This window comes from Diabrotica undecimpunctata, chromosome 5, assembly GCF_040954645.1.
Source record: "Diabrotica undecimpunctata isolate CICGRU chromosome 5, icDiaUnde3, whole genome shotgun sequence".
Lineage (NCBI taxonomy): Eukaryota > Metazoa > Arthropoda > Insecta > Coleoptera > Chrysomelidae > Diabrotica > Diabrotica undecimpunctata.
In genome coordinates this window covers 104,229,088-104,248,192 of record NC_092807.1, presented here as the reverse complement: position 1 = coordinate 104,248,192, position 19,105 = coordinate 104,229,088, and the positions used below count along the sequence as shown (strand labels likewise).

The 19,105-nt window shown below is 36.2% G+C and overlaps 2 protein-coding genes across 2 annotated transcripts in view; one reads left to right on the top strand and one right to left on the bottom strand.

The window, feature by feature from the left end:
* The window catches only part of LOC140441597 (uncharacterized), a 64,452-nt gene that overhangs the window by 2,846 nt on the left and 42,501 nt on the right, over window positions 1–19,105 (top strand). The gene's annotated exons all lie outside the window — the stretch shown is intronic.
* LOC140441598 (facilitated trehalose transporter Tret1-like) lies at window positions 1,319–18,917 on the bottom strand. Its single transcript, XM_072532436.1, has 3 exons — window positions 18,783–18,917; window positions 13,128–13,418; window positions 1,319–2,392 (listed from the first exon to the last, which is right to left on the bottom strand). The coding sequence occupies exons 1-3, from the start codon at window positions 18,847–18,849 to the stop codon at window positions 1,362–1,364; spliced, it is 1,389 nt and encodes a 462-aa protein (XP_072388537.1). The 5' UTR covers window positions 18,850–18,917; the 3' UTR covers window positions 1,319–1,361.

Genomic DNA, 19,105 nt, shown 5'->3' with positions numbered 1-19,105 from the left:
AAATTTTTTGAAACTGTTGAAACGGTTACAATGTAAGCAATAGTATATCTGCCAAAGGTTCTTCTGAGTGTGATCTCCGACGCAGAGTTCAACATAACAAGAGAGTATATTTATGTTTTCTGAAATCTGAACTTTGGTCCAGTCGAATTTTTATTAATACAAAATTGTCAATTTATGTCGAATCCAAAGACAATATTTTTGGTCTATTAAATATGTATCGACATAATCCAATATATCAAGGTGTTCCAATTTATATATTAATCTTCGTTTTGGAACACGGGCAAATGCATTAGCAAGATATTAGTAAATAATGTCCATGGCCTTTTTCTCTCTAATGATATTGACCAGTTATTGACACACCAGGAAAGATTGGTGATTGTATAACAACCCTTGAAGAAATGATATTCGTATTCTGGAATAACCAGTTTCTTTTGCAGACAGTAAGATATTGTATCAGAAATTATGGGTTCCATTATCTAATAAATTATTATAGGTGTTAGAACGATATGGCCGTAGTTACTACGATTTAGTTCATTTCCTTTTTTAAAACTCGTTGTTATAGATACAGAATTGTAAGGACATTTATAATAAATAGGCTAAAGCATCCGAACTTAAACAGAATTATTATCAAGAGACTTATAATGAGATATTTTCAGAGAGAAAATCTTGTAGAAAGCAATGGCTAGAACTTTGGCGTTCTAATAGCTAGTTTGTGAGATATTGCCATTATTTAGTGTGAGATTTTTATATAGATTAACAACATGTAAAACTTACTTCACAATATCAATGTGTTTTTTATATCGTCACGAAGTAGAAGCTTTTCTTTCCAAGATTTCACGTTTTCGACATTAACATTGGCCGATTCGCCACATATTGCCTTGAAAGTAATATCGTGTCGACGACCAAATCTTCCTAACCAAGCATTTGATGCCTTGAAGTCACTTAGTTCTAGGCGCAACTTCGAGAGTTTTGGCTTGAATTAGAGATCCAGATATTGGCAAGCTCATGTTTCGAGTCTTACAAAGCCGATTGAACATAACTCGATCCACAGCAAGTCCCTCGGTTTTAAGAATTGTTTTTTGGTCCACCTACCATTACGGAATTTGCACCCATTTATATTTCTTAAGAATGGTCGAATTTTGTTGCCCTTTATCGAGAGTGTTTTTATCATTGACGGGTACTAGGAAATTTGGAGGGAGAATGGCCGCTATAAAGACGTATAAAAGAAGGGGGAATTGGAACGGAGGGTGGTTATTTTTTTGGAGTAGTCAGAGGTATAGAGATTTATAGGTCTATATAAGGTATGTTATTAAAAAACTACACAGAAAATACTTTTATTGCTAGTATATATAACACAAATATTAACAACGATATTTAGACTGACGTTTATCTTGTTCTACCTGAATATCTTCCATAGTCAACAACTTCGTTTCTGGTAAAAATTTAGCAATAAGGATGAATTGAATCACAGAACATACAGAGCAAACTATAAAAGGCACAAATAGCCCAAATGAAGTATACCAGCTAAATAATTTGATTGCCAATGTTACGGCAACGTTTGTAATAATATTAACTATGCATAAAGCTACACTTTTGAGGTGTGTTGGGAATATTTCTGCAATGAAGATGATGGGTATGACGTGCAATCCAACACCGTATCCAACGGTATAAAGATATACAAATATCAGCTGCAAAAAGTCCAAAGTACTTGTGTCTATATTGGTAGCTAACTTAATGTACAGATAAAGCCCGTTAAAGAACAAACACAAAGCAGTAACACCTAATGATAGTAATATTAGGACTCGTCTTCCAATTCTGTCAGTTAGAGTAAAGGACACAATAGTTAACAGAAAAAAAGATAAGTAGTAGATAATATTCGCAGTGTTGGGTGCCAAAAAGCTGTTAGTCTCCAACAAAACGGTTTTAGTGTAGTATTCGAAAGGTAAAAGTCCGCTTAGAAGCTGCGTCAAACTCAATAAAAGAGATAGCATAAGGCATTTTCTATGCGATTTGTAGAAGAATATATCAGACAATTTTGTTTTTCCCTCGGCTTCATCGATACTTTTTTGTATATTTTCTACTCGGTCCCTTACGTCGTACTTTCCGATAAGTTTTCTAATGCTCTTTCTTGCTTCGATTTCTTTTTCAACAATTAAGAAAAAATACGGACTTTCCGGTAGTAGTGGTAATATAAATAAACTTAATACTGTGACGGTGGAAGAAATACATGCTGCGGTTGATATCGTGAATAAATTGAGTAAGATATTTTCGACTAGGACTCCAAGGGATAAAGTTGATGCGAATGTTCCAACGATGAAACCTCTTATATCAGCGTCTGCTATTTCTGTTAAGTATGAGGGCACTATAGTGAAGAGTAGTCCATCTATGATACCTGAAAAATATGTTTAAGTCAAGACAGAGTTCGAAAGTTTAAATATAATCTAAAAAATAACCATTTGTTCAGTTTCAAAATAGTTTCACCACTGCATATTTGGTCCAGCAGTCAAATATGACCCTTCTGTATATAATACACAAAGTATTCTTCAATACCCTGTAGAGCTGTTTAAGTACGTACAAACTTTTGTGCTACGTGAAATCCTAGAAAAAACCATGAATTTAACATTGATGTTTCATCTCTCTTTGTGGACTTTAAGTCAACGTACGATAGCATCCTAAGATGTAAATTATATGAAGCCATGAATGAACTTCCCCCCCCCCATCCCATAAATTATAAAGACTTGTAAAATCAACTATGAGTAAAGTGATTTGCAGAGTGCAAATACAAGGCGATCTGTAACAAGCCTTTGACTAAAAAATATGCGGGGTTACGGCAGGGAGGAGCGCTGACGTGATTTCTCTTTAATATAACAGTGGCGGCCGGTCAGATATTACAGATTCTTTTTAATATTTAATTTATTCAGTATTTCAATAATTAATAATTGTGGCAGGTAATTAAGTTGATGTCATTTGTTTCTGTGAAATAAAAATATAATCTGTGAGATAATAAAGACTAAATTTTATTTATGGTTTTTAAAAGTATTCGACCAGACTACATTTTATTCATGGTTTTTAAAAGAATTCGTCCAATCTAAACGTTAAGTGATCCCTGCGTAAGATAATTTTTAAATTAATAATCTGAAATCCGAGATATCCATCCACCTGTGTGAATTTTTAAAAATACACGTTTCAGTATTTCGCCAAGCCGATCCCAAGCTTGACGATATACATGTAAAAATCAACAGAATATTAGTTGATGTGCAACCAAACATACATTTCTCTCCTAAGTCATTTAATTGCCAAGTACGGCAAATTACAAAATGTACCTTGAGAGCGCAGTATGAAATGTTATTTCGGGCTGGATAAGTACTTGAAAATTTAAGTAGCGAAGTGATATTGAGTGAGCGTACTGGTTTTCCTTTCTGGGATTTATTTTTATTTTCTAAAGTAACACTGTGATACGTTAGCACTGCCGTAAATAGTTACCGGTTAAAGGGTTTTCTGATATATTAGATTATTTCTGATATTAAAGGGTTTTTTTTAATTAAAGTTTAAACAAATTCAGGTAAATTAACCAAAAAAATTAATGCTATGGGAGAAACTGTAAGTATTGATAAATCTGATATAGTAAATTTTATTTTGCAAAATGGGTTTTCATCTATTCCATACGAAGAACAAATTGTTATTAAAAATAAGGGGCGTCCTTTGCCTAAAATGTCCCCGCTTATAAATATTAGTGCGGGGGGTAAGGGAAGTAATAGATCATTTTCAGATAATTGGTACAGCAAGTACTCATGGTTTACCGGGAGTGAAATAAAAAACAAACTTTTCTGTTGGCCTATCATTTTATTTTCGACAAATAGGGACAAACATCAAAATCCGTGGTGTGAATCTGGTTACGATAATTTAAAGGAATTATTTAGGGTTTTAAAGAAACATGATATTTCGAAAGATCGTACATACAGCCAGATTAAATTAGATTTATTTGGAAAACAAAATATCTATGTTTAATTAGATAATGCTCAACGTGAAAATACTATTAAACCTAACGAAATTGTAAAAAATAATCACGCAGTTTTACGACATTGTAATCTTTTGAAGTTGTCAGGAATTATTATTTAGGGGACACGATACGATGAATCGGAGCATTCGTTCAATCAAGGTAATTATAGAGAACTAATAACAATGTTTAAGAAATACGAAATTTTCTAATTTACTTTCTGATTCGAAGACATTTAGCAGTGTATCTAAAACAATCCAGAATGAATTAATAGAATCAATTAGTTAACGTTATTGAATCTGAGATTCAGGAAACCATTTGCTTTTCACTACAAGTAGATGAAACTACCGATATATCATGTCATTTACAATTATCAGTTGTTGTTCGATACGCGTTACATGGTAATATTTATTAGAGGTTTTTAGGTTTTACAGACGTGAGTATAAGCCATAAGGCAGAATATATTTTTAGTGTTTTAAAGGACAGATTAAAATTTTTTAATATCAAATATCAATTGAAAAAAAGGAGACAGGGGAGATCTGAAGAACTATAGGCCAATCTCCCTGCTGTCCTAAATGTACAAACTGTTTATGAGAGTAATAACTAACAGGTTAACGTCGAAGCTTGATAGCTATCAACCCGGTAGAGCAGGCAGGATTCCGAAAGGGATACAGGACAGCGGATCATCTTCTTACAGTCAGAACGCTAATAGAGAAAGCCAATGAATATCACTTGAACTTAAACATTGGCTGATTATGAAAAGGCATTTGACTCCATAGAACTTTGGGCAATAGAGAGAGCTATGAACAACTGCAGGATAGACTCCCGATACAGAATGCTCATACATAATATTTAAAAGAAAGCTACAATAAAAATACCAATAGATGCGAAAACCAAAGCTATACCAATCAACAGAGGAGTTCGCCAGGGATATGTTATCTCACCAAAGCTATTCACACTTGGAGTGGACGACGTGAAGACATTAACCCGGCAGATAAAAGAATAACCGTGAATGGAAGAAAACTGAGCCATTTGAGATACGCCGATGACATTGTAATTTTCGCTGCAAGTTTCGAAGAACTACAGACCATGATGACGCAACTATTTCAATCTTTGGAAAAAGTAGGTCTTAAGATGAACTTGGAAAAAACAATAATATTGACAAATACACCAAACATTAGAGAAATAACGTTGAACTTCATAAATTTAGTTGGATTTTGAGAAGCACTAAAATAGAACAATATTTGAAAACCAGAATTTACGATCAGTGTATCCTGCCTATACTCACGTATGGTTCACAGACGTGGACACTTGCCAAGTCTAATATGGATAAATAGTAAAGGCACAAAGAGCGATGGGAAGATCAATGCTCGGGGTGAGACTTTAAATTCGTTAAAATCGGTTGATCCAAACCAAAGTTATAGGTATTGTTACGATAATTATCCTGGCCTAAAATAACCGTACATATTATGACTAATGCTGTTCTGTTTTTAGATTTTACGAGAGTATTCTATTAGCCGGCAGAAATTTACCTGAAAGGACCTTCCAGAAACGGTCGAGCCGATGTAAAAATACCCGTTTGCCTTACCGTTATAATTTCGCCGGCTAATCGAGAAGGCTGTTCGATGATTCTAGCGTAAAGGCAATGGCATATATAAAGGACATTTTATTTGGAAGGGACAGTTAATAAAGAAGATTCGCGCTCGCGATATTTATGTTACGCTCGCCTAAATAAATTATGTGTATTATTTAGTGAGAAATAAACTTATATAAATTATCGTGCCTTTTAATAAATTAAAGTAGGAACAATATAATAAATTAGTAAAGACATTATAAATTAAAGACATAACAATTAATAAATTCACAACAAATGGTGTCAGAGTGAGATCGAACATAAATTAGACTTATAATAATAATACAAGTGTGATATAAAATAAATTGTGAAAATGGCTACGATTTATGAGCTGACAGTGACTAATTTAAGAAGACATCTTGAAGACAGAGAATTAGCTTCTACCGGAAAAAAGGCTGAGTTAGTCCAACGACTAAAGAACGCTTTGCTAGAAGAAGGACTAGATCCAGAGACTTATATATTTGAAGATGCTGTCCTCTCGTCGATTTCCAAAGTTTCCGGTGACATCGCATCATTAGAGAACAAAGTTTCCGGTGATATCGCATCATTAGAGAACAAAGTTTCTGGCGATATTTCAAAAGTTTCCGGCGACATCGCTTCTTTAGAAAGCAAAGTTTCTAACGAGATTTCTTCTCTGGAAAGCAAAGTTTCTGCTAACATCTCTAAAGTCACTTCTGAGATGTCTGCTCTTGACGATAGAGTGTCTTCGTTAAAAAACCAAGTTGCTGCCGATATGTTGGCCTTCGAAGAAAAGATATGGAAAGAGATGGAAAGGAAGATGGAGGAAACAGGGACAGCAGAGAGAGGAAACAATCCAATTAGAGTAGAGATAAAAGAAGACGAGACGAAATGTAAGTTGGAAACACGGCCGAAATTTGAAGGAAGTGGAAGTTCTGTGCATGTCAAAGTCCCAACTTTCGACGGAAAATCGTCATGGAACAACTACATGAAACAGTTCGAATCAGCTGCAAGAGCGAATGGATGGTCTGAAAAAGAAAAGGCTATAAACCTGACTATCGCTCTTCGAGGAGATGCCTTAGATGTGCTTCAGACCATAGCAGTAGAGGAGACCGATGATTTCGAACAACTGAAGAAGAGGTTAAATATGCGATATGGCCACGAACATTTGGAGCATGTATATCAGTCGCAGCTTAAAAATCGTAGACAGAAGAAAGATGAGGCTCTTCAAGAATATGAGGTAGATATTGCCAGATTAGTACGATATGCTTATCCAACAGCTCCCGAAGACATGATGGAAAAATTGGCCGTTCAAACGTTTATTGATGGTCTTCGTGATCATGAAATGCAGAGAACACTACGATTAGCTCGTCACAAGACGCTGGTTGATGTCTTATCCGCCGCCCTCGAATACGAGTCAGCTACGCAGGCCTCTGGCGGGTACAGTAAAGTTAGGACTGTAAAAGAGGAAGGAGATGAAGATAAACTTGACCAGCTCTTTAATTTGATAAAAAGCATGACATGCAAGAAAACGAAGACCATAAAATCAAGAAACTCACCATCGGAAAAACCAGAACGAGTCGGCTTTAGGGGAGCAGCTTCGACCCGGAACTTTTCCAAAGACCCTCTTATACTAATAGCTTCTTTGAAATGTCGTGAAGATAGTGTGTATGTAGATGGAGAAATAAATGGTAAAAGACATACGTTGTTGGTGGATACCGGAGCGACCAGAACCATTATACGCCCGACAGTTATAAACAGCCGAAAGAAACTGTTACCAACGAGGTTACGACTTCGGACCGCTACAGGTGAAAATGCCAACATTCATGGAGAAATCCAGGTACAATTGGGAATTGGGGCAGAAAAGTTTGTCCATACTGTTATAGTTGCTGACATCGAAGAGGATGTTATATTAGGAATGGACGTAATGAATATGCATGGATTCCAATTGGATTTTAAGAATAAGGTAATCAAAGTTGGCAACGAGGAGGTATTTCTCCATCCACATAATGACAACACTGCGCAAGCAGCCATTACAGAAGATACAGTCGTGCCTGCGAGAAGCGAAACGATCATAGTAGCGCGACTACAGGGAATTGTAGACGAAGGGAGACCTGTTATGATGGAGCCTTGGAACCACGACGATGAGGTTGGCCGTGGAATCATAATTGGAAAGGAATTGGTGACTTCGGCTAAAGAAATTCCTGTGAGACTTATCAATGTCAACGACTACCCAGTGACCATAAAGAAAGAGACAAAAGTAGGAACTTGTGTACCTGTGACATCCATAATCCGTCAGGCGACAACATCTGATAATTCCAACGATAAATTCGACCAAATGGTTGCAGTTGCAGGACAGTCTCTAAATCAGATGGAGAAAAGGAAATTAAGGGAATTTCTTCGGCAGTATCGTGATATTTTCGTACCGAAAGGAGGAAAGACGGGAAGAACTACGGTTGTTAAGCATAAAATTGATACTGGTAATGCTAAGCCAATTCGTCAAACAGCTCGACGATTACCACAGGCGAAAAGAGAGGAAGCTGAAACGATTGTTCAGGAAATGAAGAAAGACGGGGTGATAGAACCTTCTACGAGCCCATGGGTCTCTCCGGTGGTCCTGGTTAAGAAGAAAGACGGAACGACGAGGTTCTGTGTGGATTACCGTTTGCTGAACAACGTTACCAAGAAAGATAGTTATCCTCTGCCTCGGATCGATGACACATTGGACACATTGGCTGGAAGTAAATTGTTTTCTACTTTGGATTTGAAGTCTGGATACTGGCAGGTAGAAATGGACCCAGTAGATAAAGAAAAGACAGCCTTCACCACAGGATCTGGATTGTGGCAATTCAACGTTATGCCATTTGGACTCTGTAATGCTCCTGCGACATTTGAGAGGCTTATGGAAAATGTGTTGAGAGGGTTATCTTGGAAAACATGCCTGGTTTATTTAGATGACATAATCGTCTTGGGGGAGACATTCGAAGATCATTTGAGGAATTTAGAAAACGTTTTTAATCGACTTAAAGCTGCCCAATTGATGCTAAACCCCAAGAAGTGCCAGCTATTTCAAGGTAAAGTCAATTATCTGGGTCATATAGTCAGTAAAGAAGGAGTGGCCGTGGATAAGGGAAAAATCGATTCCATTAAGGAATGGCCAAAACCAACTGACAAACATCAAGTGAGAAGTTTTCTTGGACTATGTACTTACTACCGGAGGTTTATTAAGAAGTTTGCAGATATCGCTAAGCCATTAACGCGACTTACAGAGGAAGCAAGAGAATACCGCTGGGATACAGACTGCCAAAATGCCTTTGAGACCTTAAAAAAACATCTAATAACAGCACCAATTTTAGGGTATCCACTGCCAGAAGGAGAGTTCATCTTAGATACGGATGCAAGTAATGTGGGAATTGGAGGAGTGCTGTCTCAGATTCAAGGAGGACAGGAACGAGTCCTCGGATATTTTAGTAAAGTTCTTTCAAAACCTGAGCGGAATTATTGCGTCACGAGAAGAGAACTTCTAGCAGTAGTTAAATCAGTAGAGCACTTCTATCAATACCTCTATGGCAGAAAGTTTCTAATCCGAACCGACCATGCCGCCCTTAAGTGGTTGATGCAGTTTAAGAATCCAGAGGGTCAGATAGCCAGGTGGATCGAACGACTCCAAGAATACGATTTTAAGATTGAGCACCGGGCCGGAGTTAGCCACAGAAACGCTGATTCTCTTTCCAGAAGGCCATGCCCAGCAGAGTGTTCCCACTGCAACAAAACGGAATCCAAGGAAGCAGCAGTGCTAAGAACGACGATTGTCAACGACGACTGGACGCCTACTAAGATAAGGGCAGAACAAGAGAGAGATCCAGTTATACAGAAAATCCGAAAATGGAAAGAGGAAAACCGTCGACCACTTTGGCAGGAAATATCAAACCTATGCTCAGTAGTTAAGACGTATTGGGCCCAGTGGGACTCATTTATCATCGAAGATGGCTTGCTCAAACGAGTCCTGGAAAATGATGACGGTTCAGAGAAAAGAAGACAGTTGGTGATCCCAAAGAGCAGAATAGCCGAAGTACTTCGTCAGTTACACGACAGTCCATCGGGAGGGCATTTTGGTGTAAGGAAAACCCTTCAGCGAATTCGAGAACGGTTTTATTGGATGAACAGTTCCGACGACGTAAAAGACTGGTGTAAGAAATGTACTATTTGTGCTACGAGTAACGGGCCTCACCGGAAAAGGAGAGCTCCTATGAGACAATATAATGTTGGAAGCCCGTTTGAAAGAATAGCTTTGGACATTGCAGGGCCATTTCCAGAAACTGAAAATGGGGGCAAGTACATGTTGGTAGTAATGGATTACTTCACTAAGTGGGTCGAGATTTACGCACTTCCAGACCAGAAGGCCGCCACCGTTGCAGATAAGTTGATCCAAGAATATATCAGCCGATTTGGAGTGCCTTTGGAGATCCATAGTGACCAAGGCAGGAACTTTGAAAGTGATCTATTCCAAGGAATATGTGATAGACTAGGCATGAAGAAAACAAGAACTACCGCGTATCATCCGCAATCGGATGGTATGGTAGAACGAATGAATAGGACAGTTGGCAAGTATTTGACAAAGATGGTGTCCGATCATCAGCGAGACTGGGACCAATACCTTCCGTTCTTCACAATGGCCTACAGATCTGCTGTTAACGAATCAACGGGCCAGACACCAGCCAGAGTCCTATTCGGACGCGAAATGCGACTACCTTGTGATCTAGAATTTGGGTGTCGACCTGGAGAAGATGTAGCAGGTGAAGATTATGTGATCGAATTACGAAGAAGAATGGACGATGTACATGAGTTGGTCCGTTCCCACCTTCAGATCGCTAGCGACCGAATGAAGAAACGGTACGATACACAAGCCGAAAAGGGTTGCTTTAAGAAGAACGACAAAGTATGGCTGTATAATCCCAAGAAGCGAAAAGGTTGTTCTCCCAAATTGCAGCAGCTTTGGGAAGGTCCATACCTCATCATGGAGAAGATCAACGATGTCATCTACCGAATAAGCAAGATTCCGAGGGGAAAGCCGATGATAGTACACCATAACCGGCTGGCGTCTTTCGAAGGTGACCACGACGTAGATGAAGAAGTGGAAGTAAACCACGTCCACGATGTGTCTGACCTCACGTTTGAGGAATTCATGGGTGCCTATGGAGGTACCGGTAAAGCAAGACATGGTGTTACCACTGAAGAAAAGCAAGATCTACTCGCGCTCCCCGATGACTACTCGCTGGCCCTTACCATCCCGGCCAGTATCAAAGACGCACCAGGGTTGGCATCCGTCTTTCGAAGGAAGTTTGGTCGAGTTGCAGAACTTCAATGCCAGGTGCCAGCTCCCGGTAAAACCTTGAAACTCCAAGATGCATCACGTTACCTTTTCTACCTGGTAACAAAAGACACTGCCCGTGACCAACCTACCTACCGAGATGTGTGGGAAGCCTTACTTCAATTGAGAGAGCACGTACTAGAGTCCGACGTGCAAAAGTTAGCCATGCCAAAGTTGGAGTGCCGCCAATTAGATTGGAGGGTTATCCGAAATATGGTGGAGGAGATCTTTAAAGACACCGAAGTCCAGGTGTTAGTCTGTTGCAATCCGCATAGTTACTGGTGCGGAGAGAAAACCGTCCCTTGTCATTTTTATACAACTGGAAGTTGTAAAAGAGGGTCCAGTTGCCGATACCAGCATACAGTTCCGGTTCCAGTCCCGACAAGGTTCCAGGAGGAACCATCTTTTAAGAGGGGGGCAATGTTACGATAATTATCCTGGCCTAAAATAACCGTACATATTATGACTAATGCTGTTCTGTTTTTAGATTTTACGAGAGTATTCTATTAGCCGGCAGAAATTTACCTGAAAGGACCTTCCAGAAACGGTCGAGCCGATGTAAAAATACCCGTTTGCCTTACCGTTATAATTTCGCCGGCTAATCGAGAAGGCTGTTCGATGATTCTAGCGTAAAGGCAATGGCATATATAAAGGACATTTTATTTGGAAGGGACAGTTAATAAAGAAGATTCGCGCTCGCGATATTTATGTTACGCTCGCCTAAATAAATTATGTGTATTATTTAGTGAGAAATAAACTTATATAAATTATCGTGCCTTTTAATAAATTAAAGTAGGAACAATATAATAAATTAGTAAAGACATTATAAATTAAAGACATAACAATTAATAAATTCACAACAGTATTTATCATCGAGTTAGAATCTATGGAGAGGGCATCACGTGACTAAAAACGACCTCACTTCGGCCATATTGTTTTGCCACTTTTGACAGATCGTATATGTTTATTTATGATTGTTGTTTTTCGAATATTTTTAGTTTTATAATACTTTTATAGAAACTGTAATAATATATTGTGATAGTGCATAATAATGGTTTCTTGTTCTAAACGTAGTTGCAGTGGCAGAAGCAATGTTAATAAAAAATATTCAGGAATAACGTTCTACAGGTTAATATACAAACATGTAAACAAAGTAATGGCCCGTACTTCAGAGAATAAATTAATAGTATTCGACTGTATTAATTTATCTTTATGTATAATATATCGTGTTTTTAGTGTTTACCGCGGGATAAATAAATCATAGTTTATTAAAAATGTATTACACTTTTTTAGATTATGATTAAATCTTCTGAATAACTAGTCATATTTTTATAGTAGTTTTAATATTATTGAGTCCGGCCATGATCCCACCGCCATATTGATATCACAGTTAGCCACGCCTACCTACGCCGTTTTTAGTACATACGTTAATATGCTCATAGCTTCTCCATAGATTTTAACTCGATGGTATTTATCCACAAATACTTTCCCACTCCCCCCCACCCTTTATTTGAAAAAATAAAAAAAAGTACTTGAACAACTTTGTGTGGAATTTAGGCCTCTTTCTGGTTTACTTATTTAACACTTGGTGTAATTGGGCATATTTCACAAAAAACTGGTTTTCAAATTCTTCTTTACAGGTTACGCCCCTAGCGGTTAACCCAGAAACTTGAAAGTTATTTCCAGCGATTTCTCTTCGCCACTTTTACTAAGGAATTTTTTCTCCTAAAGTTTCAATTTGTTTACCCTGAGAGCGATTATTTAGACAACTTGCTCAAACAGTGACTCTAGAGGTATATCACATATCGCAATCGATTCTTTGAGGCTTGAATTAAAACAATTTAAATATTTTATCAAATTTTCTATTAAAAAAAAAAAGCTTTAAAAAAGCGCTGAATTTTAGGTTATAATAATGCTGCGAACGATAAATAACTGAACACCACTATGGCCCAGGTGTACAGGAAGTCTTAGAAGAAGATGACTTGACGACAATACGATCTAGCGTTACACATTATACATAGAGATTGCATGAGTTTAATGTGGATGCATGTGTAAAAGTTACAAAATATTGATTTTTAAGTTAGTTAATTAGCTGAAAAATAATAAAACTTTATAGATTTATTACAACGTTAATAATTAAAAATTACTGTGATTTGTATGCAACATACCTGCTATAGCCCTACTAACAAACAAGTTTGTCTTAGAATCTGCTACAGCTATCAAGATCCATGATATTGTCAACGGTATCGATGAAAAATGAATAATTTTCTTTCTTCCCAGCTTGTTCGTCAAACATGCTCCCAATACACCTCCTATTATAGACGTCAAAGGAACCAAAGATACTAGCCAGGAGGCTTCATCCTTGGAAAGTCTATAAATATTATTTTCACCAAGAAGTGTGGGAAAAGCTGTGGAGGGCCAGCCATAATGAAAACCAAGGGAGAGAGTTCCTAAATTTGCTAAAAATAAAATATAATTTAGCCATACAGTTTATTTTAAATATAATTAATTGAACATCATCCTTGTCTTTACATTACACTACATTTTGTTACAGGTTAAACGATGCTAAGTAACTATGAACGGTTTTATTAATAGACAATTCATTTTCTCTACTGTATCTATCAGAAGTATAGAGGTATATTATAAAATATTAATCATTAAATAACTTTTCAAGTAGTCATAATTTTTTAGTACTCACAAGTACTGGCCTAAACAATTAGAAACATGGAGCTGTTAGAGTGTTTTTGATATTCGGTGCTATCAAGCCATATTTAAGACCGAAATCAGAAGAAATCAGTCATGAAGTAGGCTTTAGGTATAAATTGCTACCTGTCGAGTGTCAATTTTTGGTCACTTTTGATTTAAACTTTATGAGGACCGTGCTGGGACCTTGAATGCGATATCAATGAAAAAACTGGAATCATTCGAGCTGTGGGTGTATAAAAGAATTCTGAAAATATCGTGGATAGAACACGTCACAACCAAAGAGGTTCTGAGAAGGATAAATAAAGAAATAGATATTTTAAATACAATTAGAACAAGAAAATACACCTTGCTCCAACTGATTATGCAGGGAAATATCCAAGGAACCAGAAGCATAGAGAGGCATAGAATGTCATGGTTGCGCAACCTGAGAGAGTTATACGGATATACATCAAATTAACTTTTCAGAGCAGCCGTCTTAAAAGTCCTAATAGCTATGATGATGGCACTTCCGCCGCGGAGATGTCACTTGAAGAAGAAGGACCGTGCTATGTCCTATGAATCTCTTTGAAGATTATATAAAATCAAAAATTATTCAGAAAATTATTTAATAAATAATTAATTTGGTAAATTTATTTGTTGTCTTGCTTGACAAGTATTTGTAATCTCTGGATATCTGGATCTTCTCGACTTTGTCCTTAGCCACATGCCACTGTTTAGGTAAGCCTTGTATTTTAATATACCTAACATTTGAATCGATATATAAAGTAAAATCTTCAGTGGTTTTCTTTTAAATAAAATTTGTACCTAGTATGTTTCTTGCATTCTGAATCATTTATTTCAGGCCTTTTTATTTATGTTTTTCAGAAAGCTAAAATGTTACCAGTGCAGCTTTAAATACCATTGTAAAAACAAAGAAACTTAAAATACCATTGAAGGAAATTAAAGGAAAAACAGAGAGAAGACACAAACAGGAGAGACAGAGGGATTCAATATAAATAAGGGGATGAAACAAGGAGATGCCTTAACAACAACGCTATTTAATCTAGCCTTAGAATATGTACTACAAAATATAAATGAAGGAAATCTAAGAACAAGAGGTGGTAAAATAATCGCATATGCAGACGATACTGCTATTATTGCAAATAACAGGACAGGAATATAATAAAAGAAATGATAGAGAAGGAGTAAAAGAGAAAGGCAAGGAAATGGGACTAAGATTAAATCAAGAAAAGACAAAAATATTAAGATTAGGGAAAAAGCCCATGAAAGAAGAAATCAAAATAGGAAGTTGTGAGTTTGAAGAAGTAGAATACTTCAAATACCTAAGAGTTACAATAGGCAAAACCGAAAAAATGAAGTCCGAAATAAAAGAAAAAATATTATCAGCGAATAAAGCTTACTTTGCAAACAAAAGATTACTTAAAAGCAAAACACCGATTCAGAAAATAAGATAAACTTTTATATCACCATAATTAGGCCAATATTCTTATACGCAGGAGAAACAATGACGATGGTCAAAACAGATGAAGAAGACTTAAGAATAGCAGAGAGAAAGATTATGAGAACCATACTGGGACCAATCAGAACATAGCAAAATGAATATAGAAGCAGAACAAATGAAGAGATTAAGGAAGAACTTAAGGAAGACATAGTGACTAAAATAACGTAATACAGAGTTAGATGGATAGGTCACATTTGGCGAGCAGGAGATGAAGCAGTGACATACGCGATGATAGAATGGAATCCATGTGGAATAAAGAGAAGGGGAAGACCAAGATCAAAGTGGCTTCAAGAAGTTGAAGAAGACCTCCAAAAGGAAGAAGTGAGAGCATGAAGGGGAAAAACTAGAGACAGGAAAAATGGAGAGATATCAAAATGTCAAAAAGATAACATAAACAAAAGGGACTGATCCACACAAGAAATAGGATCTAGAAAGCATCGGCGGTTTAACTCAACGCTGGGGTGTATAGCCATTATATATATATATATATATATATATATATATATATATATATATATATATATATATATATATATAGATAAAGATAACACTAGAAAGAGAATTAATAACATGATAAATCAAAACCTTATAGCTATCCAAAAGTCATACTTTATGTTATGGTCAACAATATTAGGATAGCAACAAAAATAAACTTACTCACAACATATGGTGCATGATGTTATCAGTTAATTAATAGAAATATTAATACATTGAAAGTGATAAAAATGGATTTTCATCCAGGATCATTCAGAGTTTTGACTTGATACCAGACATAAAGAAAGGATTATATTAACATATTTATAGAGCATATAAATACCAAAAAGAAATTTCGATGTATCGAAGATTAAAACAAAAAACATACAAGTGAATGAAAATATATTTAGAGGGAGATACTTTTGTAGATCCGTTAGGAAACGTAAATAATATAAGTGGAAGCTTATAACAGACCTATGGGATGCATTATTTAGAGGAAAGTGCCCAAATGTGGACCATCCTCCTAAAGCGGACCCCTAGCTTTCTTGGTACGTTTGAATTTGAATCGTGGCGGCAATGAGTGCAAATAGTATATTAGAGTTCCACGACTCAGTGGTAAAGTGCACAAGCCGGCTACGTCACTTATTGCTTGCCAGTCGTCTTGCACGTGTGTTGGTTGTGTGGAAAGTTTTTACGTTGTGTTATATTTTTCATTATTTCTTCGAGGTATTAGCAATTAAGCTATTCAATCTATATATTATTTTAAATAATAGGGTTTGAGGTCATTGTTTCGCACTAATATAGTTCATATAATGATGTGGTTAAAAAATTATGACATTATTAAAATGTATGCTATAGTCGCTTAAACCGGACCCCCCTAAATCGGACCCCTTATATTTTAGCGTTAAAACTTCGCTGTTATGCAACTTCGCAACTTCGCACTTCTATGATTTGCAATTTTGTTACAGATTAAAAATCAATTAAATGGTGAAGGTCGAACAGAGAAAGTGGAGTCCGTCTAAAATGACTAAGGCCATTGATGCAGTTCGAAATAAGAAGATGGGGTGGAAGAAGGCGAGTAAATATTTAATGTGCCTAAGACAACGCTGATGAGATTAAGCAAAGATAAGTATGGTACGCCTATCGAAGCAGCACAAACAAAAAGAGACAGACCTACAATATTGGGCAAAAATCTTTAAGACGAGCTAGTCCAATATTGTTGTGCAATGGAAGCATCGTTTTTTGGACTCACTAGAAGTGATAAGATTAAGAAGAATGGCCGAGCAAATGGCCCAGAGAAATGGCATAAATCATCCATTCAAAGAAGAAATAGCTGGTAAAAAGTGGGCCAATCTATTGTTTAAAATGCACAAAACAAAACTCTCATAAAGAAAGCCCACTGGAACATCTTATAGCAGGGCTCTTGGGTTCAATAAGGAAAATGCGCAGAAATTTTATCAACTCCTGGAGGATTTGTACGTTAAAAATGAATTTACTCCTGATAGAATCTATAACGTAGACGAGAGCGGAATTAGTGTGGTGCAGTCTAAAATACCCAAAGTTATAGGCCTTAAAGGTAAAAGGCAGATTGCTGCCCTGAATCAGGAGAACGTGGAGCCCTTATAACGATTGTTGCTTGTATGAATGCCACTGGCTCATTCGTACCTCCTTTAGTGATTTTTCCGAGAAAAAATATGAGAGAACAATTGAAAAATTAAAAACAAAATGCGAGATTCATCTTTCTACGAATCCATGTCAAAGCAAAAAACGGCAGGATCAGTGAAAAATGTGTTATGACGATAAATTAATCACAAGTTAATGCAGAGTTTGACCCGAATCAACCGTCAACATCTTCGACAGGTCAAAGTAATCCTGTGTTACCATCTACATCTAACAATCCTCATAGTCCAAAATCGTCTATGATAAGCTCGTTTGAAATTACTCCTATTCCAAAAATCAAAAAAGGGACCACTAATAGGGGACGAAAAGCCTGCAGTTCAACAATCATCACAGCTTCTCCTTATAAATTCAAGTTGATGGAATCTAAAAAAGCTAAAAGAGCCATGAAAACTGAACAGCAACAAAGTGTTCAAAGTTTTAAAGGCCACCGCGGCATAAAAGGTTGTTCGACAGCAGGACCTTCTAGAAAAGGGAAAGAGATAGAATAAAAATGTCTAATTTTGAGAAACAAGAATCAGACACCGAAGATGAAATCAGTGTCTCTTCTGGAACATCTGAATTGGACATTATTCCGGGAATGTCACCATCTAAAGATGACGACGCTTGGTGCTTGTTTTGTGACAGAAAATATTCGGCGATTCGAAGATTGTAAAGGCGAACTTTGGGTCTTGTGCATTATGTGTTCGTTGTGGGCTCATGTGGATTGTGCTGGGGCTGATAAGGATGCCTACATATGCGATTTTTGCAGATAAATTAATAATTGTGCTAAATATTTTTGTATATTTTATGTTTTATATTGAAAATTGTTGCAATATACGTGTATTTAGAAAGTAGATCATGTTTTCTTTTATTTAATACTTTTTTCCAATTATTGGTACAACTTTATTAATAAGTTTTAAGGGGGTCCACTTTTAGCAACTATTTTCCCAATTCACCAAAGGCTGGATTTTGGAAAATACATATTTTTTATATTAATTTTTAATTATTATTAATGAAAGTTGAGTATAAATGAATTATAACATTATGAAGTAAATGGTATGTACTTTTACAATATTTTTTTTGCTATTTTTCATACGCATGAATTGAAAAACAAAATGGGGGTCCAGTTTTGGGCATTTTCCTCTACATATGAACCAAAAATTGAATATATCACGCAAAAATCAATTCCCAATATGTATAAAAAGCAAAGACAATGATGATAGAATTTTTCTTTTAAAAGCAAATGGATAAAATAATAATACCATGGAATAATACCAATCATTTTTGGTTAAATCAGTGATAACAATTTATCTATATACTATAAATAAAGTGCATAACCTTTAACAACAGTATCATTTTGCAGAAACTTAGTATTGTGAACGAAAACGATCACTTTTTGCAATAAAACTAAAAATCTATTTTATAAAACCTTAGGCACAAAAACTAAATCACGTTTTAGATCAACTAATAGTTTAGCACTTACCACCGACTGCAGCTATGTATTGATATATCCTTGATTTGAACTTAGGACCTTCGATAGCTGGTTTCATTATCTCTTACAAGTCACGGTCACACATTGAATGAGTTTATTTACGTGATTTTTAATATTGTCTTTTACTTTTCTGGCAATAGCAAGTAATATCTATTAGGCCAGTTGCTTCTGATTAGAAGATTCAAATTACAGTTGGGGTTTAAAATAACAATAATTTTTCCAAATTTTTTCTCATCAAATTTCTTCTTCTTGTCCGTATCCGGGATTAGGAATTACTCTTTTATTTTCTCATTATTGAAGTAGATATTCAGTTC